We start from the raw sequence: 16,930 nt of genomic DNA on the forward strand, positions 1-16,930 counted from the left end.
TGTTCGAACACCCTTACTAACATACTGTATACTACATACTTAGTGAGTATATACTACATACTATTAGTTCATTTTAGTATACTGTAAATGAACAGTATCCTTTCAGTTGAGCGTACTAGCTCTTCGCCTGTCTACCGGAAGTTGATGCTGTAGCTATGCAACCTCTTGCTAGCTAGTTAGCATATAAATGACTAGTTAGACATTTTTCGACTTTGGGTGTGTTCTTAAATTCAATCTGGAGTGTCAGAGTGCGCTCGTAAATTGCTCTCGAAGTGCACACTGGACGCTCAGGGCCGAGGAGTAGGGTTGATTTGAGTGTTCTGACCTTACAACGGCAGTCAAGCACCCAAGCTAACGTTGGCTAGCTTGCTAGCTGCTTCCAGACACAAATGAGATCACTCTGACAATTTGACTTGCCCTAGCAGAGCTGGCAGCGTTCATGTTATCCAGAGCATTGGTGACTGTAACTGTGTTGCTGCTGGCAACAATTTAATGACGTTTTTTTCCTGAGGTTTACTGACACCGGCCATATTCAATGGATGTTGAGCACTCGTTAATGAATTATTCTGCAAATTGGAGTAGATAGCCAGAACGAATTTATGAAACCACCCGAATGTCCATTGAGAACGCACAACGACTATATTTAGCTAAGCTAAGAATGACGGGAATAATCAAGTCAATTAGCGTTGGGTAGTTAAGTTAGATAGCCTATAGTTAATATACTGGCAAGTTTGATGTATAAGTAGCCTAATGTTAGGCTACTAACTAACGTTAGGTAGCTAGCTAACAATATACCGGTACATACTGCTATAATGATATGCTATGTGGTTCGTAATGACAGTGTAGCTAACAAATTGTCAGCCAACATAATGTGTAAGGTAACCTATTTGAAAAGTCATTACTTTATTACATTGGTCAACATTTTCATAACATTTGTCATAATTAGTTAAGTAGCAATGCATTTGTATACGCTCTCGTTGTACTTCGTTGCATATTTTCCTCCATTTCTTCAAATCTGAAAACGATATGAAGCCACACTCATTTCCTGAATAATTGCATTATGGGTCCTAAAGTACGGAAATAGTGTCCTCTGCTTGTATACTTCATATTTTAGTACGACATCCGGGAACTTTTGGCATACTAACTATATCCATACTATGACCAATAAGCATACTATATACTCAATTTCACGTCACAAATAGTACGGTTAGTATGAGTATTAGAACAGCTATAGAGGAGATCTGTTCTATGTGCGCTATTTCTATGTTTCCCATTCTTAAATTTCGTTTTTGCGTCTTTTACTTTCGGTTTTGTACACCAGCTTCAAACAGCTGAAAATACAATATTTTTGGTTTTGGATGTTACAATGATTCACTACACAATGACTGCTTGTTTTGTCACATAAAATGAAATACGGCGAATTACTAGAATTTTTGCAACCAGGAAATGGTGGAGCGATTTCTGCATATTGCACCTTTTAAGATTTGATATGGAACCCAATATTACTACCGTCACCTATTCAAGTCAAAAAAATTGACTTTCTTCTCTAAGGTTGCAAACCTCTACTTGATGGACCTTGTTTAATGTGATGTCAGTATGGTTTTGTATCATTCAGGGGAGAAAGAGCGATCTCATGGAGGAGAGAAAGGGAGTGATCCCGTCCACTTGTATCTGTAGGAGGTGGAGATTTTATTGATTGAATTTCCTGCTTGATAAAAACGCTGACTCATTTTCAAGGTGTCTGTTTTCTATTTGCTCTGCGACCTTTCTTTTAGAAAAAGTATGTAAGACTTCTGTGTGCAGAGAATTACAGCGTGGAAATAAATAGACAATGACGCAAGCAGGATATAGAATGTTAACAAGCCACCGCTAGTTGCTAATTTGCGCTATAGTGCTTTTATTTCCGTCTTGTTTTGTCTGAGAGGCCTGCTAACAGACAACATGTAACAGGCTGCTAACAGACAACATGTAACAGGCTGCTAACAGGCTAGCCATCTTTATCTCAGTCATACTATGATTCTCCTCTTGTTTCCTCAGGGATGATTGGAGTGTTGTAGAGATGATCACATCAGATAGATCAGTGATATGAAATCTGTACGTATACAGGTACATTACTTGGGGTAGGAAATCTATTAAAATTGTATAAGGAACTCAATGTCACTGGTCAAAGTCAGAAAAATCTCACTTTCTAATATAAGGTAGAAAACCTCTACTTGATGGACCTTGTTTAATGTGATCAGTCAGTATGGTTTTGTATCATTCAGGGGAAAGAGAGAGAGTGATCCCATCCACTGTAGAGGTCCATAGATAGCAGGACATGAGTTGTAGTTAAGCCTGCTGTGATCAGCAAGCTCCCATTAATCCTCCTGCCCTATTGAAGTGTGATTGCAATAATGCCCCACAATGACTCAGCCATTACACTGGTGCTACGCACGCACACACCCTGTCAGTAATTGTTGATCAACTGGTAGAAGACTAATAGTCAGAGAGCCAGGCAGATAGCTCCATGGTGACTAACTTACAGAGAAAGGTCAATGTCATTTTGGGAATTGATCTACTGTCAGTTGCACATTTCTTTATTAGGCTGGCATGTAATCCAGGGCCCCACAGAGTGCATGTGAACAGAATGAGAAACAGAGGGAAGAGGAGGCAGGGGAATGGAGGAGAGAAGAAAGCAGAACATGTGAGACCAGGAAGTGGGTTTGGGTGCTGAGAGGTTAAGTCATTTTTGTCTCATGAGGGACACACACACACACACACACACACACACACACACACACACTCAAAGAGCCTCCCATCTGTGTAGTAGTCGGACCCTGGCGGTCGAGCAGAGCTGGAAGGTCAAAAGGAGTGCGCTCTCCTAGAAGCGCTGCCTGCTGGCCCATGAAGCAGCTAGCTAACTGATGTAGATTTAGTCACATTACATCAAACCCACTTAGCACCATTTAGCTCTTCCACACCACCACCCTGAGGCAGAACGCCACGGTTTGTCGGACATCTTGTGACAGACTCACCCTGTGAGGGTGAAAGGTCATAGTAGTCACTTGACACGATTCAGTCTGTTTCAAACATGGCCGTCTGCAGTGGGGAAACAGAAAGTATTAGCCCCTCCCCCACCCATACCACATTGGCTGGAGATTCTGTCACAAACTCATTTTTCTTCCATTAGGATTTTTTTAGTGATTGAATTGGAATTTCAATTCACCTCATGTCCTAACTTGAACTGAATTGGAATGGAAAGGACCTCAACCCCTGCAGGCAATAGCTCACGCTCCCTTCCGGCTCCCAGATCTTGACTTCTGTTGCTTCGGGTGAAATCAGAAAAAATATCTTTCCATCCCTCCAATCCAATCAGGGATGAGAGCTTCCAGCGTTTAGCCAGGCCATTACGTCCCTAATAAAACTGTCACCATTCCATTGTAATGATGTTCCAGCTCTTAATGCCCAGCGATTTGGCTGGGCTGTCAGGGAAATGGATCCAGGCCATACATTCTAATTAAAATGGCCCCTGTCTCGGTCCCTGAGGACCTGTGCCTCCACTCAACTCACTGCCCAGAGAGAGAGTAAAGAGATGACCACCAATGTCTGTCTGTCACCACATTACATTCAACTAGCAAACATGTCCTCTCTTACATTTACATTTAAGTCATTTAGCAGACGCTCTTATCCAGAGCGACTTACTCTTCTCATTGACTCTCAAATACCTTGTTTGTGTCATGGCACAGACACACAGACATACACACAGCTCATCTATTTGGTAAACACTCTCAAACTGAGAGAGAGCAGAGGGAGGACTAGCTAACTAAGTTGATTATGCATTGGCTCTGTCCGTTGTGCAGCAGTGTGTGTATGAGAGTGTGTGTATGAGCGTGTGTGTGCGTGTGGTGGGGCCAGATGGTTGTGTGGCTAGCACTGTCATGCGGCTCATCTAATGACAGACGGCTCCAGACGTGTCAACAGTCTACCACCTCCCAGCCTCACAACACACTGAGACAGCACCATCTGGTGGATGTGTTTAGTACTGACACCCTCTGTCACCAGAGGGGGAAGCTGTGACAGCCTTATTATTAAACGTTTATTCATCTCTTTTACACACACACTCATGATTTCTTGTCCGCGTAGGCCTCACGGCGCTGTTGTGGCTCTTTTATGGCGGGTTGCCGTGCCAACCCCTCCATTAAAGGCAGTGACAGCGTTAGTGAGATCCTAAATGATCAGTGGGGGCTGAGTTACCCCACAGCAGCTCTGTCTGTCAGGGGATGGCCACAGGCCTCACTGACTATGATGAGGGAGAGCTCTTATCTCTGGGAGCTATTGACTATTGAGATGTATGATTTCAGAGAGGGCCCAGCACTCTGTTTGTGTGCGATTGCTTGCGTGCGTGCGTTTTGTTTATGATGTAGCCAGGCAACATGTTGTCATGGTCACCAGTACTCAACGGATGAGCGTTGCCGTGAAAGTTGCAACCACTGTCACTGTGTGGAGGCTTCATTGAATGTGTTTCACCGTGTCTCCACAAATATTATAGTATTTGAAGTGGCGTTAGTGATCATCATTGCTAAATGGTAGCAGAAACACATATATTAGCTGTACATGCACTGTGGGTGTAATGTCTGTGTTTACACCGTGCCTCTAGCCCATAGCTTTCTGATGTTCCTGTCATATAGTTGTTCATTATTGCTTCATGGTTTGCTACTTCATAACTACCTTATGACAGCTAAATTGATGTTATCAGTGCAGTCACTTGAGCTTGCGATGTGAATGTGTGTGCGTGAGCTTATGTTTGGTTGTGTGTGTGTGTGTTCATCCATGTGTATGTCTTCACTTGTATTGGTATCAATTCCCATAATGCTCATCGTCAGGAATGGAGGAGGTCCACACTGTTTACTCTCTCCTCCATGGATCAGAAACGGACTCACTTACCATCCCTAACATCCAGTGAATTACGCGTGATCACTTTTAAACGGTCCTGTTCTCCTAATAAAGTTCAGATATTCAGCCATCCTTCAACTCCCCACTGACTCCTGGCATGTTTCTGCCAATACAAATAGCCGCCGTGCCTCTCACCAGCGCCACTAATTAGTGAGTGTGCTGCAGACACCCTCATTAAGGCCCATCTACGCCATTACCCAAGCTGCCTTCACCATAACACTAATTGGAGGATTTCAGACATGTCCGTTTAGTGTGCCTCGACGTGGCAGGATTGTGAAGTTCACATACGTTCGCCCACCCATGCTTACCCATCAGCAGAAACCCATATGTATACATACACAGTACACACATACTCATACACCCATACATGGTCAATAGCTGTTTGCTGGTCGAGTACACTCTCTCACTGAGGTTTTCTCTTGACGATGCTGCCAGTGTGTTAGTCATTCTAGTCTTTCTTGCTCAATTGGCCTGTCCTGTTCCCTCCTGTTCCCTCCTAATGCTCTTTAAGGTGGCTATATCTTCCTCCAGGCTGGACCAGAGATGACTATCACAACAAAGAGAGAGAAGGAGAGAGGGAGAGATCGAGAGAAGGGAGGGATGGAGAGTCTTTGAATCAATGAGCACCGCCCAGCAACACAGGGATTATTCAGCACACAGCCAGACAGTGATTCATTGGCTAACAGTAAGAGGCGCTAGAGCAGGCTGCCTGCCAAACCAGCACAGTGCTGAACAGCAACAGCCATGTTCACAGCTCTGTCTCCACCAACATGCACCATGCAGAGCTGAGCCAATCCAGAACTGCCCTGTGCCGCTGCAGGAATCCTTGGCCAATCAGAATGGCCCTAGGAGAGAGGAACAGGAAGAGAGAGGGATGTGGAAGAGACATCCAAATGGCTTATGGGTGAGCAGCCAGGTCAGATCCGAGCGGGGCTGGAAGAGGTTAGACACATTTACTAGGGTTGAGTGGTGCTAAGATCACTTTCATTGAGTCAGGGGTTAAGGCTCCACAAAAGTGTGTAGCGAGTCTAAGTAGGGTGCTTAACCTGGATCGGCTCAACGGCTCCATTGACAAAACTAGGCGCTTTTATTTGGAGTGTGTTTAAAGCATGTGATTTAAAGTGTGATTGTATTATACGAGTAGTAGGGATAAAGAAATGATTGTGTTGTTGTGAGCTGTAATGTGGATTGAAGCATGGAGTTTTCTCTCTGCACATCGTTTCTACTGTTCCTCAGCTAGATGTGTGTTGGTATTGAACACGTGAGTGAACATGGAACCAGCATGCAACAAAATAAATTTTCATGCGCCAGATATTATTTAAAGTAGCTAACCGTCCCTGTGGGCTTTATTCATAAGCTATGCAAGATTCCATCAAATTGTAGTGTTATCCAAATCTCATTTAAATAATGACATGGCCGGCTGTTAGCCTGGCGGTGTGATATTATAGTGCTCTTCACGGTTGTGAGTGTGTGTGTGTGCACATGCATGTCTATACGCGTGTGCAGGTGTGTCGTGTCATGTTGGAAATATCTAAATCTACATGGGGCTTCGTATGGCTCTGATTCAATCAACTCATTAACTGTACGGGGACAGCTCCTTAATACAATATACACTACCTGATATCCTGAGGGGCATTAGGACCATGGACAGGGCCAGTTGTTCAGTGCTCCGCCATGGTCATCGATTAGTTGCCACAGGAAACTGCAGTGGGTCAGCATGGTCTCATTGGAGCAGAAGAGTCACCGTAAAAATGGTGGTCCTGTCTCGCTACTCTAACATGGTCCTGTCCCATTTCTCTTACATGGTCCTGTCCCACTGCTCTAACATGGCCCTGTCCCATTTCTCTTACATGGTCCTGTCCCATTTCTCTTACATGGTCCTGTCCCACTGCTCTAACATGGTCCTGTCCCATTTCTCTTACATGGTCCTGTCCCACTGCTCTAACATGGTCCTGTCCCATTTCTCTTACATAGTCCTGTCTCGCTGCTCTAACATGGCCCTGTCCCATTTCTCTAACATGGCCCTGTCCCATTTCTCTAACATGGTCCTGTCCCATTTTTCTTACATGGTCCTGTCCCACTGCTCTAACATGGTCCTGTCCCATTTCTCTTACATGGTCCTGTCTCGCTGCTCTAACATGGTCCTGTCCCATTTCTCTTACATGGTCCTGTCTCGCTGCTCTAACATGGCCCTGTCCCATTTCTCTAACATGGCCCTGTCCCATTTCTCTAACATGGTCCTGTCCCATTTATCTTACATGGTCCTGTCCCATTTCTCTTACATGGTCCTGTCTCGCTGCTCTAACATGGCCCTGTCCCATTTCTCTAACATGGTCCTGTCTCGCTGCTCTAACATGGTCCTGTCCCATTTCTCTTACATGGTCCTGTCTCGCTGCTCTAACATGGCCCTGTCCTATTTATCTTACATGGTCCTGTCCCATTTATCTTACATGGTCCTGTCCCACTGCTCTAACATGGTTCTGTCCCACTGCTCTAACATGGTCCTGTCCCACTGCTCTAACATGGTCCTGTCCCATTTATCTTACATGGTCCTGTCCCACTGCTCTTACATGGTCCTGTCCCACTGCTCTTACATGGTCCTGTCCCACTGCTCTAACATGGTCCTGTCCCACTGCTCTAACATGGTCCTGTCCCACTGCTCTAACATGGTCCTGTCCCACTGCTCTTACATGGTCCTGTCCCGCTGCTCTTACATGGTCCTGTCCCACTGCTCTTACATGGTCCTGTCCCACTGCTCTAACATGGTCCTGTCCCACTGCTCTAACATGGTCCTGTCCCACTGCTCTTACATGGTCCTGTCCCGCTGCTCTTACATGGTCCTGTCCCACTGCTCTTACATGGTCCTGTCCCACTGCTCTAACATGGTCCTGTCCCACTGCTCTAACATGGTCCTGTCCCACTGCTCTAACATGGTCCTGTCCCACTGCTCTAACATGGTCCTGTCCCACTGCTCTTACATGGTCCTGTCCCGCTGCTCTTACATGGTCCTGTCCCGCTGCTCTAACATGGTCCTGTCCCACTGCTCTAACATGGTCCTGTCCCACTGCTCTAACATGGTCCTGTCCCACTGCTCTTACATGGTCCTGTCCCACTGCTCTAACATGGTCCTGTCCCACTGCTCTTACATGGTCCTGTCCCACTGCTCTTACATGGTCCTGTCCCGCTGCTCTAACATGGTCCTGTCCCACTGCTCTAACATGGTCCTGTCCAACTGCTCTTACATGGTCCTGTCCCGCTGCTCTTACATGGTCCTGTCCCATTGCTCTGTGACAAATTATTCACTTCAGACACCTCTACTATGTCAGATCTCCAGGTGGAATGTCATCATTGCAAGTGTTACATACTATGAGTACTGTAGGCCAATGATAACATGACCTGTCATGGTTAACTTGCAGATGTAGCACTAGCTCAGATCCTTGCACTATCTGAACTATAAAATTGGTTCTACCGTACCAGGCAAACTAAATTAAATGCAGCTCAGGTATTAGAACATATTTGACTCAGTAATGTTCTCTGGTATGGGGTCTCACAGGAACAGAGGCAAGAGTCTGTCACTCAATACATCTCAGTGCTGATCTACCATAGGAAAGGGCACCACTGACATCTCTGTCTAACCAAACACCTCCTATGCCTGAGTTAACAATGAATGGATTTCCCCTGTGGAGTACCTTCCATGATGGTTGTTGCTCTGCCTTTCCCAGGGAACACAGGTTGTTCTGTCTTGAAGTAATGCCGGTTGATAGCAGGTCATCCTAAGAGCACTTGTTTTGATTGACCTTGTTTTGAGAAAGTGAAGAGAGTCAGTTTTCATTAAAAAACAGACCTGCCGTCTGAACGCTCTCATGTGTCACCCAGTAATGTGGCTTCTTTCTCATCTGTATATATGTTGTGCCTGTGCTGATAGAGCTGTCCAAAAAAATAATTGGATTTGAGAATTGTTAAATGTCGTTCCTGATAAGCTGCTGTAATTTCCCCCCCATCTATAAAAATCTATATTCTAGCCGTGGATCTGTACAAGGCAAGCTCCAGTCAGATTGATGACTCACTGAGAGAGACTGATAGTTTGCAAATATGTCTTCTCTGTCGCTTCATCTCTCTCCCTTCCTCCATCCTCTACCACCGCCTCTCTTTTGTTGATCACTTTCCATTGCTGCTGTGCCACTCGTTGGTGATGGAGGGCATGTTTACGGTGTGATTTGCGCCCTTAAAAAGAGACTAGCGCTGGGAAGCCTCCTGGCATTTAAGGCAGGCAGCCACTCGCTAATTCGATCCTCGACGATTTGCATCCACTCGTTCTGTTCCTGGAGAGGGTGAAAATTGAATTGAGAAGACAGACAGTCTGTTGTTTGTTTTTTACATTTTTTTTACGTTTCTCCGGGGGGGCCGATGTGGAGTGAATAGTTTGGGCCGTATGTGTTATGAAGCTGGGTCTTTTGATGTGAGACTGCTGCCTTGCGTTGCATTAGCTCTGAGAGTATCGCTGGAATTCCTGCATTCTGTTACACTCTGTTTGTTGTGATCATGTGTTCTAGTAGATTGTGGAATGTTGTCATTTGCTGAGTAAATGTTGGCTGGGCCTGTTTAGATGACAGTGATGGTGGGTAAGGACTCGCCCTTCCCCTTCGGTGTGGACAGATAGAAGTGTAGCGGTGGAGCTTCCATCATATTATTTACAGTTTACAGATGGGTGTATGGGGAGGGGAGGGGAGGGGAGGGGGAGGGGTGGAGCTTCCATCATATTATTTACAGCTTACAGATGGGTGTATGGGGAGGGGAGGGGAGGGGAGGGGTGGAGCTTCCATCATATTATTTACAGTTTACAGATGGGTGTATGGGGAGGGGAGGGGAGGGGAGGGGAGGGGGAGGGGTGGAGCTTCCATCATATTATTTACAGCTTACAGATGGGTGTATGGGGAGGGGAGGGGAGGGGTGGAGCTTCCATCATATTATTTACAGTTTACAGATGGGTGTATGGGGAGGGGAGGGGAGGGGTGGAGCTTCCATCATATTATTTACAGTTTACAGATGGGTGTATGGGGGGGGGAGGGGAGGGGAGGGGAGGGGGAGGGGTGGAGCTTCCATCATATTATTTACAGCTTACAGATGGGTGTATGGGGAGGGGGGGAGGGGAGGGGTGGAGCTTCCATCATATTATTTACAGTTTACAGATGGGTGTATGGGGAGGGAGGGGAGGGGAGGGGAGGGGAGGGGAGGGGAGGGGTGGAGCTTCCATCATATTATTTACAGCTTACAGATGGGTGTATGGGGAGGGGAGGGGAGGGGGGGCGAAGTGGGTTCTGTTTTCCCATTGACAACACATGACCTACTCCTAACACAGCCAATTCATTCACACTACCCTCCGGCCAAAATCATCCCAAAACGTTGCACATTCACACAGCACCTCTGGTATGCATTCAATCAATTAACGAAAGTTACAATCCATGTTGATATATTAGAAGTAGACACCTTTAACTGGAATATGAATATTTACCCGAGAAACAGTTGGAGCCCTCTGGTCTGGCAGTATGTGGTCCAAGCACAGTAGTGTTGTGATATGTCATCACCTCACACACACATGCTGTGACTGTTGCGACTACAGTTCCCTGAATGATTCAATCCAAGACAGAGGTCCATACGACTGCTAGCAAATGATGTAATTAAGTGCATGCAATGACTTGCTAACACCACACAATTACAGGACCTACACGGCTCTGTACACTGTAGTGCAGTGAGATTGGGGGTCGGGGGAACTGCAGTAGGGGTTGCAAAATAAAAACATATGTAGAATTATATTTGGAACCAAACGTTTTGAGGACAGATGGTACAAAAAAAAAACGTTTTTGAGAAACATCATTTTATTGAGTAAATATATGATATTGGTTTCCTTTCATTTTGATAAGAGAAGAAAATGTAATGCATTGAAGGTCATTTGTTGATGTAGAAATCCAAATGTTTCGATTTCAAAGTTGTGTCATTTGACTTGGGGTGGGGTCGCGAGAAATTCTTCAGGGAAAAAATGGGGTGCCCGGAAATTTTGGCTGAAAACACGGGGTCCCCGCTGAAACAGTTTGAATACCACGGCTGTAGTGTATATCTTGTATTGTATCAAATCTGCCAGTCTAACATGGAAACTTACTGTGTAGGTTATATTTGTCAGTGGAAAACAGTCCCTCCTGTGTTGAATGGTGAAGCCTCATCACCTATCGAATCTTTCTCATCAGTTCAATCCAACTTTAGAGTCAGGGGAGAGTTTAGGGTTTTCTAAGGTTATGACCTATTATACTTCTGTGTGAATCCTATTTCTTTCTTTATCAGACTGTCACCTCTGGTGTTTTTCCCAAGCGTTGTCCCTGTAAGGCTAATTCAATGACAGAGAATTTTGTTATAAGATCAAGCCTGGATGTTTATCCAAATATTGGTAAAGGCTTCCCCAATATGATCCCCGATCAATTATTTGGGATGATTTAGCAACACATATGGTAATGTGTATATATACACTGAGTGTACCAAACATTAGGAACACCTTCCTAACATTGAGTTTGCACCCCGCATTTTACCCTCAGAGCAGCCTCACTTTGTCTGGGCATGGACTCTACAAGGTGTCGAAAGCGTTCCACAGGGATGCTGGCCCACGTTGACTCCAATTCTTGCCACAGTTCTTGTCAAGTTGACTGGATGTCCTTTGGGTGGTGGACCAGTCTTGATACACACGGGAAACTGTTGAGCGTGAAAAACCCAGCAGTGTTTCAGTTCTTGACGCAAACCGGTGCAGCTGGCACCTACTACCATACCCAGTTCAAAACGTGCTAATGTTTTGTGTCTTGCCTGGTCACCGTCTGAATGGCACACTTACACCATCATTATCTCAGTTGTCTCAAGACTTACAAATCCTTATTTAACCTGTTACCTCTCCTTCATCTACACTGGTTAAAGTGGATTTAACAAGTGACATCAAATAGGGATCATAGCTTTCACCTGGTCGGTCTATGTGATGGAAAGAGCAGGTGTTCTTCATGTGTTGTGCACTGTGGTGGTGGCAGTTTTCAACGTCCCCTTGGCTTGGAGACCAACGTTACTGTAAGTTCCTCTCTGACCCATTGTCTTTCTGGTGCTTCAAGAATCTGCTTCTCAAGGACATTGCATCGCACCACTTGGGGTGAGATTATTTTGCAGCTCTCTCATTGCTTTTAGTGCAAATCTGTCATCTTTCCGTTGGTTTCTTAATGTTTTATTCCGTTTAAGTTTTGTTATCTTTCCTTAGTTCGTGGAGTAGCCCTCAGACACAGACAGACCAGCTCAGACCTAATGGAATGGCTGCCACTACTCTCTAGGCTAAACATTGTTGTTTTCTCACTATTGCAGGTCACTATTCACCCTGGAAGACCCCTAAACAGGTAAAATGCATTGTCTTCCGAGCCTCAGCTCTCCCATTAATTCTAATTGACTCATTTAGTTAACAAAATGGCTGCACTGTGCATATATGTTGGAGCTGCTCTGATTGACTTTACTACATAACCTTAAATCTATATCTTCTGAACTTTGGCTGCAGTCTTGCTGCTGTTTAGCTGAGAATGACTACTCTATTCTATTCCCTTCCCTTATACTAACTGTAGTGCTGTTGTCGTGTCTCGGCTGCTGCTGTATCCTGGCCTTGAGTTGGACCCTTCCTCTTGCCATCACATGCAGAGGAAAGGGTTAAGTGGCCCCCTCATAGATATAGAATTACTAGACTGGTCATACCCCGAGCCAGATGGGCCATGATCTAAATAAATACTGATGGTCATTCTATGTGGTGTATGTCTATGCACATGACAGTCTACGTCTATGCAAACTGCTAGACCAGATGCTCTTCTAGTAATGCTATATCTATGGTCCAGACTCTGGGTTGGCATGGTCCCCTCAACATTCCATCCTTCTCTCAGCTCCTCTGTATCCCTGATAGAGAGAGTGAGAGAACCCTTTTCTAACAGTCATACTGAGAATTATCACTCATCCATTCTTCCCTTCATCTCCAGGCTGCTATTGATCTGCTACTAACTTGGCTATCTTTCCTGATCATCTTTTGTCATATCTATGTTTTCTCAGATGTCATGTATGTCAGACAAAATATACAAATGTTGTATTTTTAGATTTTGTCTAGACGGATTGTACTAACATGTTGAAAGCTGAAACTTTCAAGATGTCTGAGACCTCTTTAGACACCTCTGTTCAAACCTAGCCTCCTGTCTGTCTGTCTGTCTGTCCGTCTGTCGGTCTGTCTGTGTGGACTCTGTCCCCAAACACTCAATAAACAAGGAAGAACAACAACAACATGCAACAGAGAGCACTCTCTGAGTTGAGTTAGACATGGAGTATTGCCAAGAAACAAGGTGTGTGTGTGTGTGTGTGTGCGCGCATTCCATTTCATGCTACTTCATGTTTTCTAGTTTGGCTCTGATACAGCTAACCAGCTCCTAACCCCGGCTCATTTGTGGAGTCTCCGGCGACAGATCATAACATTCCACACATCCGTGGACTCCGAAGAAGCAGTCTTTGTGTTATCCCTTCTTGTCAGCAGCTCTCTCAAGCCCTCACATGGATTCTTCCTCATTGTAGCTCATTTCTGTTCTCCTCTTTGTTGAATCTCTCAGTTTCCAACAGATTAATGGTAATTCTGAATCTGAGCTCCCGGAGAAGAAGTGCCTGGGAAAATAGCTATGGAGTCAGGCAGGCTGAAGCTTCTCTTTCTCTCTCTCTCTCCCCCCTAGCGTGTGTTTGTTCCTCTCCACACATTCAGCTGTGGTGGAGAAGAGGCAGAACAGGCTTCAGAGCGACAGCAGCTGCCAACCGCCCCCAACACAGAGTCCAGAGTTCAGCCCAGGTTTAATTGGATATCATTAGTTCCAAGACGATTTCCATAGCCCAAAGAATCTCAGCCCAAATAATCCGACATGGATACAAAGTTTAAAAACTGAGACTAGGGTAGTTCTGTAATTGTGACTCAAAGTTGGTACAAGTAATAATGATGCCCTGCCTTCCGAATTCAGTTTGGAACAAAGCCTGTGCATATATGAGTATATTCTCATATAGTCATGAGAGTGAAGAACAGAATATATTTAGTACTATTGGTGTGGATGCAGAGTCAATTTATGGCCGGACCTGAGAGTATTGTGTGTAGGAAACAGCAGTCTCTAGCCACACACACAGGTCATACAGTCTTAAAGAGCCTGACTGCCCGTGACTAAATGAGGGGGAAAGATTCAATGAAATTCAAAACAACATTATTTATCCCTCTCAGGGCCAGTTAGGAAAGACGGACATACTTCATACTTCACCTAGTACATACAGTGCAATAGATGGAGGAGAGAGAGACGGAGGAGGAGGAGGAAGTAGGGGAAGTGATAGGGCTATAGTCTGGTCCAGACTTAATAAGATCCCCTGACTGTCACCCTGCCATTACACGGCCAGACACTCAGACATTCCGAAGATCAGTAGCAGAGATGGGTGGAACCACACAGAGTGGGAACACTTTGATTTTGGCGGCATCGATTTATACAGCTCCTGATATCAAACGAGTCATTTTATGGGGTGCTACTATAGACAACTATCATTCTCACTGTCATCCTAACATACCGATGTGTCATCTTCACTATCTCATCAACACCACTCTGTTTTCTAAAGACATCTGACATTTGCACAACACAAGAAAGCAGCTCAGCTTGTCAAAATAGGTCATAGTGTGTATCACTTTGAATAATCAATGTGGTGCTTATTTCAAATTGGAAGAGAAATCATATTTTATGCACTTAAGCATTTAGCTGCATTGTTTGGTTGTACGCCCGCATAAATTACCTCTCTTTTTCTCCTGGACGCACACTGAGTGGTTTGGGATTCAACACTGCTGAGAGTAATTGGGACTAAACAAACCTGTTTTGACACTAGCACTGCTGGCTTTTCTGCATTGTATTGGAGACACCACAATAGTGTTTTCCACAATAGAGACACCACACATTATTCACCACATCTACATTCCATTATAGTTGCAGAACACACACACACAGACACACACACACACACAGGTTCATCCTAGAGATTCTCTGAGGGGGTTGAATGCTGTGTGTTTGCACTCCTCCTATCACCATGCCCCTCTAGCATCCACTACAGTCTCTATCATAGAACGTCTTGGGCCGTAGCCACTCTACACTGGGCCAGTACCTTCTGTGTGCCCACTTTGGCCATTTGCCGTCTGCCGACGACGACGATAGTGGCACACTGACATGTTTAATATGCTCTCTGCCTGCCTCCCTCTTCCTCCCAGCAGCCCTGAACTGGTGTGCCTGTGCTCTCTCTCCTTCTGCATAATTAACACACTGCTTTTCCAGACCTGCTTTAATAAGCCTTGGCATCTTTTATTTCCTTTAAAACGTTTCTTCACCTCCCCTCTCTTCATCTTTGTTGTTGCTTTTAATTAGTCGCCGCCGGCTGGTGCTCATGTTGCTTTGCTGCATTACTACTCCCACTAATATTAGACTGCTGTAGTGAATGACAGAGGTCAATGAAGTCGATGACGTCCTTGAAGGCCTCTGTCCCCACCTGTATACTATGAATAGCTTTGCTACCTGCTCTCACCTCATTTGGTTCGTCTAAGAGGAAGTTGTTAGAGGACCAGGACAGCGCCCCCTTGCATCCCTTAGGGATGTCAGTGCGTAAGGACCGGGTGAGAACCAGGGTAGGGGTGGTGGAGACTGAACCAATGCCCTGATGTCTGATGTGTTTACAGGTGTTGGAGCAGTGGGACGCGGCCCAAGGCCAGGGAGGGGGTCAGGGCAGCCCCCAGACCAGTCTGTCTGCCCCCGTTGTCCCCCACAACGCCCCCTTCCTGACCCGCCACCTCCACAGGGCCTCAGTCCCAGACTCTGCCCTCCCCGAGGGCTTTGATCTGAGCAGGCCCGACCCCTATGACCTCTATGAGAAGTCCAGGGCTATCTATGAGAGTAGTAGGCGTAAGTACTGGAAACACACTAGTACAACAACAACAACAGCCCCATCATATCTGTCTGGGGTTCCAGGGGTTAATGTTCTTCTGAACAGGTGGACCAATGAAGATGCACACAAACACACTCATACACACACACCTCATCTCCTGAAGGAATCATTGTTAGCCCTCGTGAACAGTAGTCAGGGCTCCATAGTGCAATATAATATGGCCTCAGCTCCACCTGTTCTGTTCCTATAGGGACATAGTCTGGGTTGTCTGGGTTCTGTTCCTATAGGGACATAGTCTGGGTTCTGTTCCTATAGGGACATAGTCTGGGTTCTGTTCCTATAGGGACATAGTCTGGGTTGTGTGGGTTCTGTTCCTATAGGGACATAGTCTGGGTTGTCTGGGTTCTGTTCCTATAGGGACATAGTCTGGGTTCTGTTCCTATAGGGACATAGTCTGGGTTCTGTTCCTATAGGGACATAGTCTGGGTTGTGTGGGTTCTGTTCCTATAGGGACATAGTCTGGGTTGTCTGGGTTCTGTTCCTATAGGGACATAGTCTGGGTTGTGTGGGTTCTGTTCCTATAGGGACATAGTCTGGGTTGTCTGGGTTCTGTTCCTATAGGGACATAGTCTGGGTTGTCTGGGTTCTGTTCCTATAGGGACATAGTCTGGGTTGTGTAGGTTCTGTTCCTATAGGGACATAGTCTGGGTTGTCTGGGTTCTGTTCCTATAGGGACATAGTCTGGGTTGTCTGGGTTCTGTTCCTATAGGGACATAGTCTGGGTTGTGTGGGTTCTGTTCCTATAGGGACATAGTCTGGGTTGTCTGGGTTCTGTTCCTATAGGGACATAGTCTGGGTTGTGTGGGTTCTGTTCCTATAGGGACATAGTCTGGGTTCTGTTCCTATAGGGACATAGTCTGGGTTGTCTGGGTTCTGTTCCTATAGGGACATAGTTTGGGTTCTGTTCCTATAGGGACATAGTCTGGGTTCTGTTCCTATAGGGACATAGTCT

General features: G+C 45.5%; 1 protein-coding gene across 6 annotated transcripts in view; it reads left to right on the top strand.

The window, feature by feature from the left end:
• Window positions 1–16,930, top strand: part of magi2a (membrane associated guanylate kinase, WW and PDZ domain containing 2a) — a 343,918-nt gene that overhangs the window by 301,031 nt on the left and 25,957 nt on the right. For 5 of the 6 annotated variants that reach the window (XM_065021544.1, XM_065021546.1, XM_065021541.1 and 2 more), the window contains exons 11-12: window positions 12,316–12,347; window positions 15,713–15,935. The exons of the other annotated variant lie outside the window; for it this stretch is intronic. In XM_065021544.1, the coding sequence (XP_064877616.1) occupies window positions 12,316–12,347; window positions 15,713–15,935 (255 nt within the window). The remainder of the gene's footprint in view (window positions 1–12,315; window positions 12,348–15,712; window positions 15,936–16,930) is intronic. 6 annotated transcript variants of the gene reach the window in all.

This window comes from Oncorhynchus nerka, linkage group LG8, assembly GCF_034236695.1.
Source record: "Oncorhynchus nerka isolate Pitt River linkage group LG8, Oner_Uvic_2.0, whole genome shotgun sequence".
Taxonomy (NCBI): Eukaryota; Metazoa; Chordata; class Actinopteri; order Salmoniformes; family Salmonidae; genus Oncorhynchus; species Oncorhynchus nerka.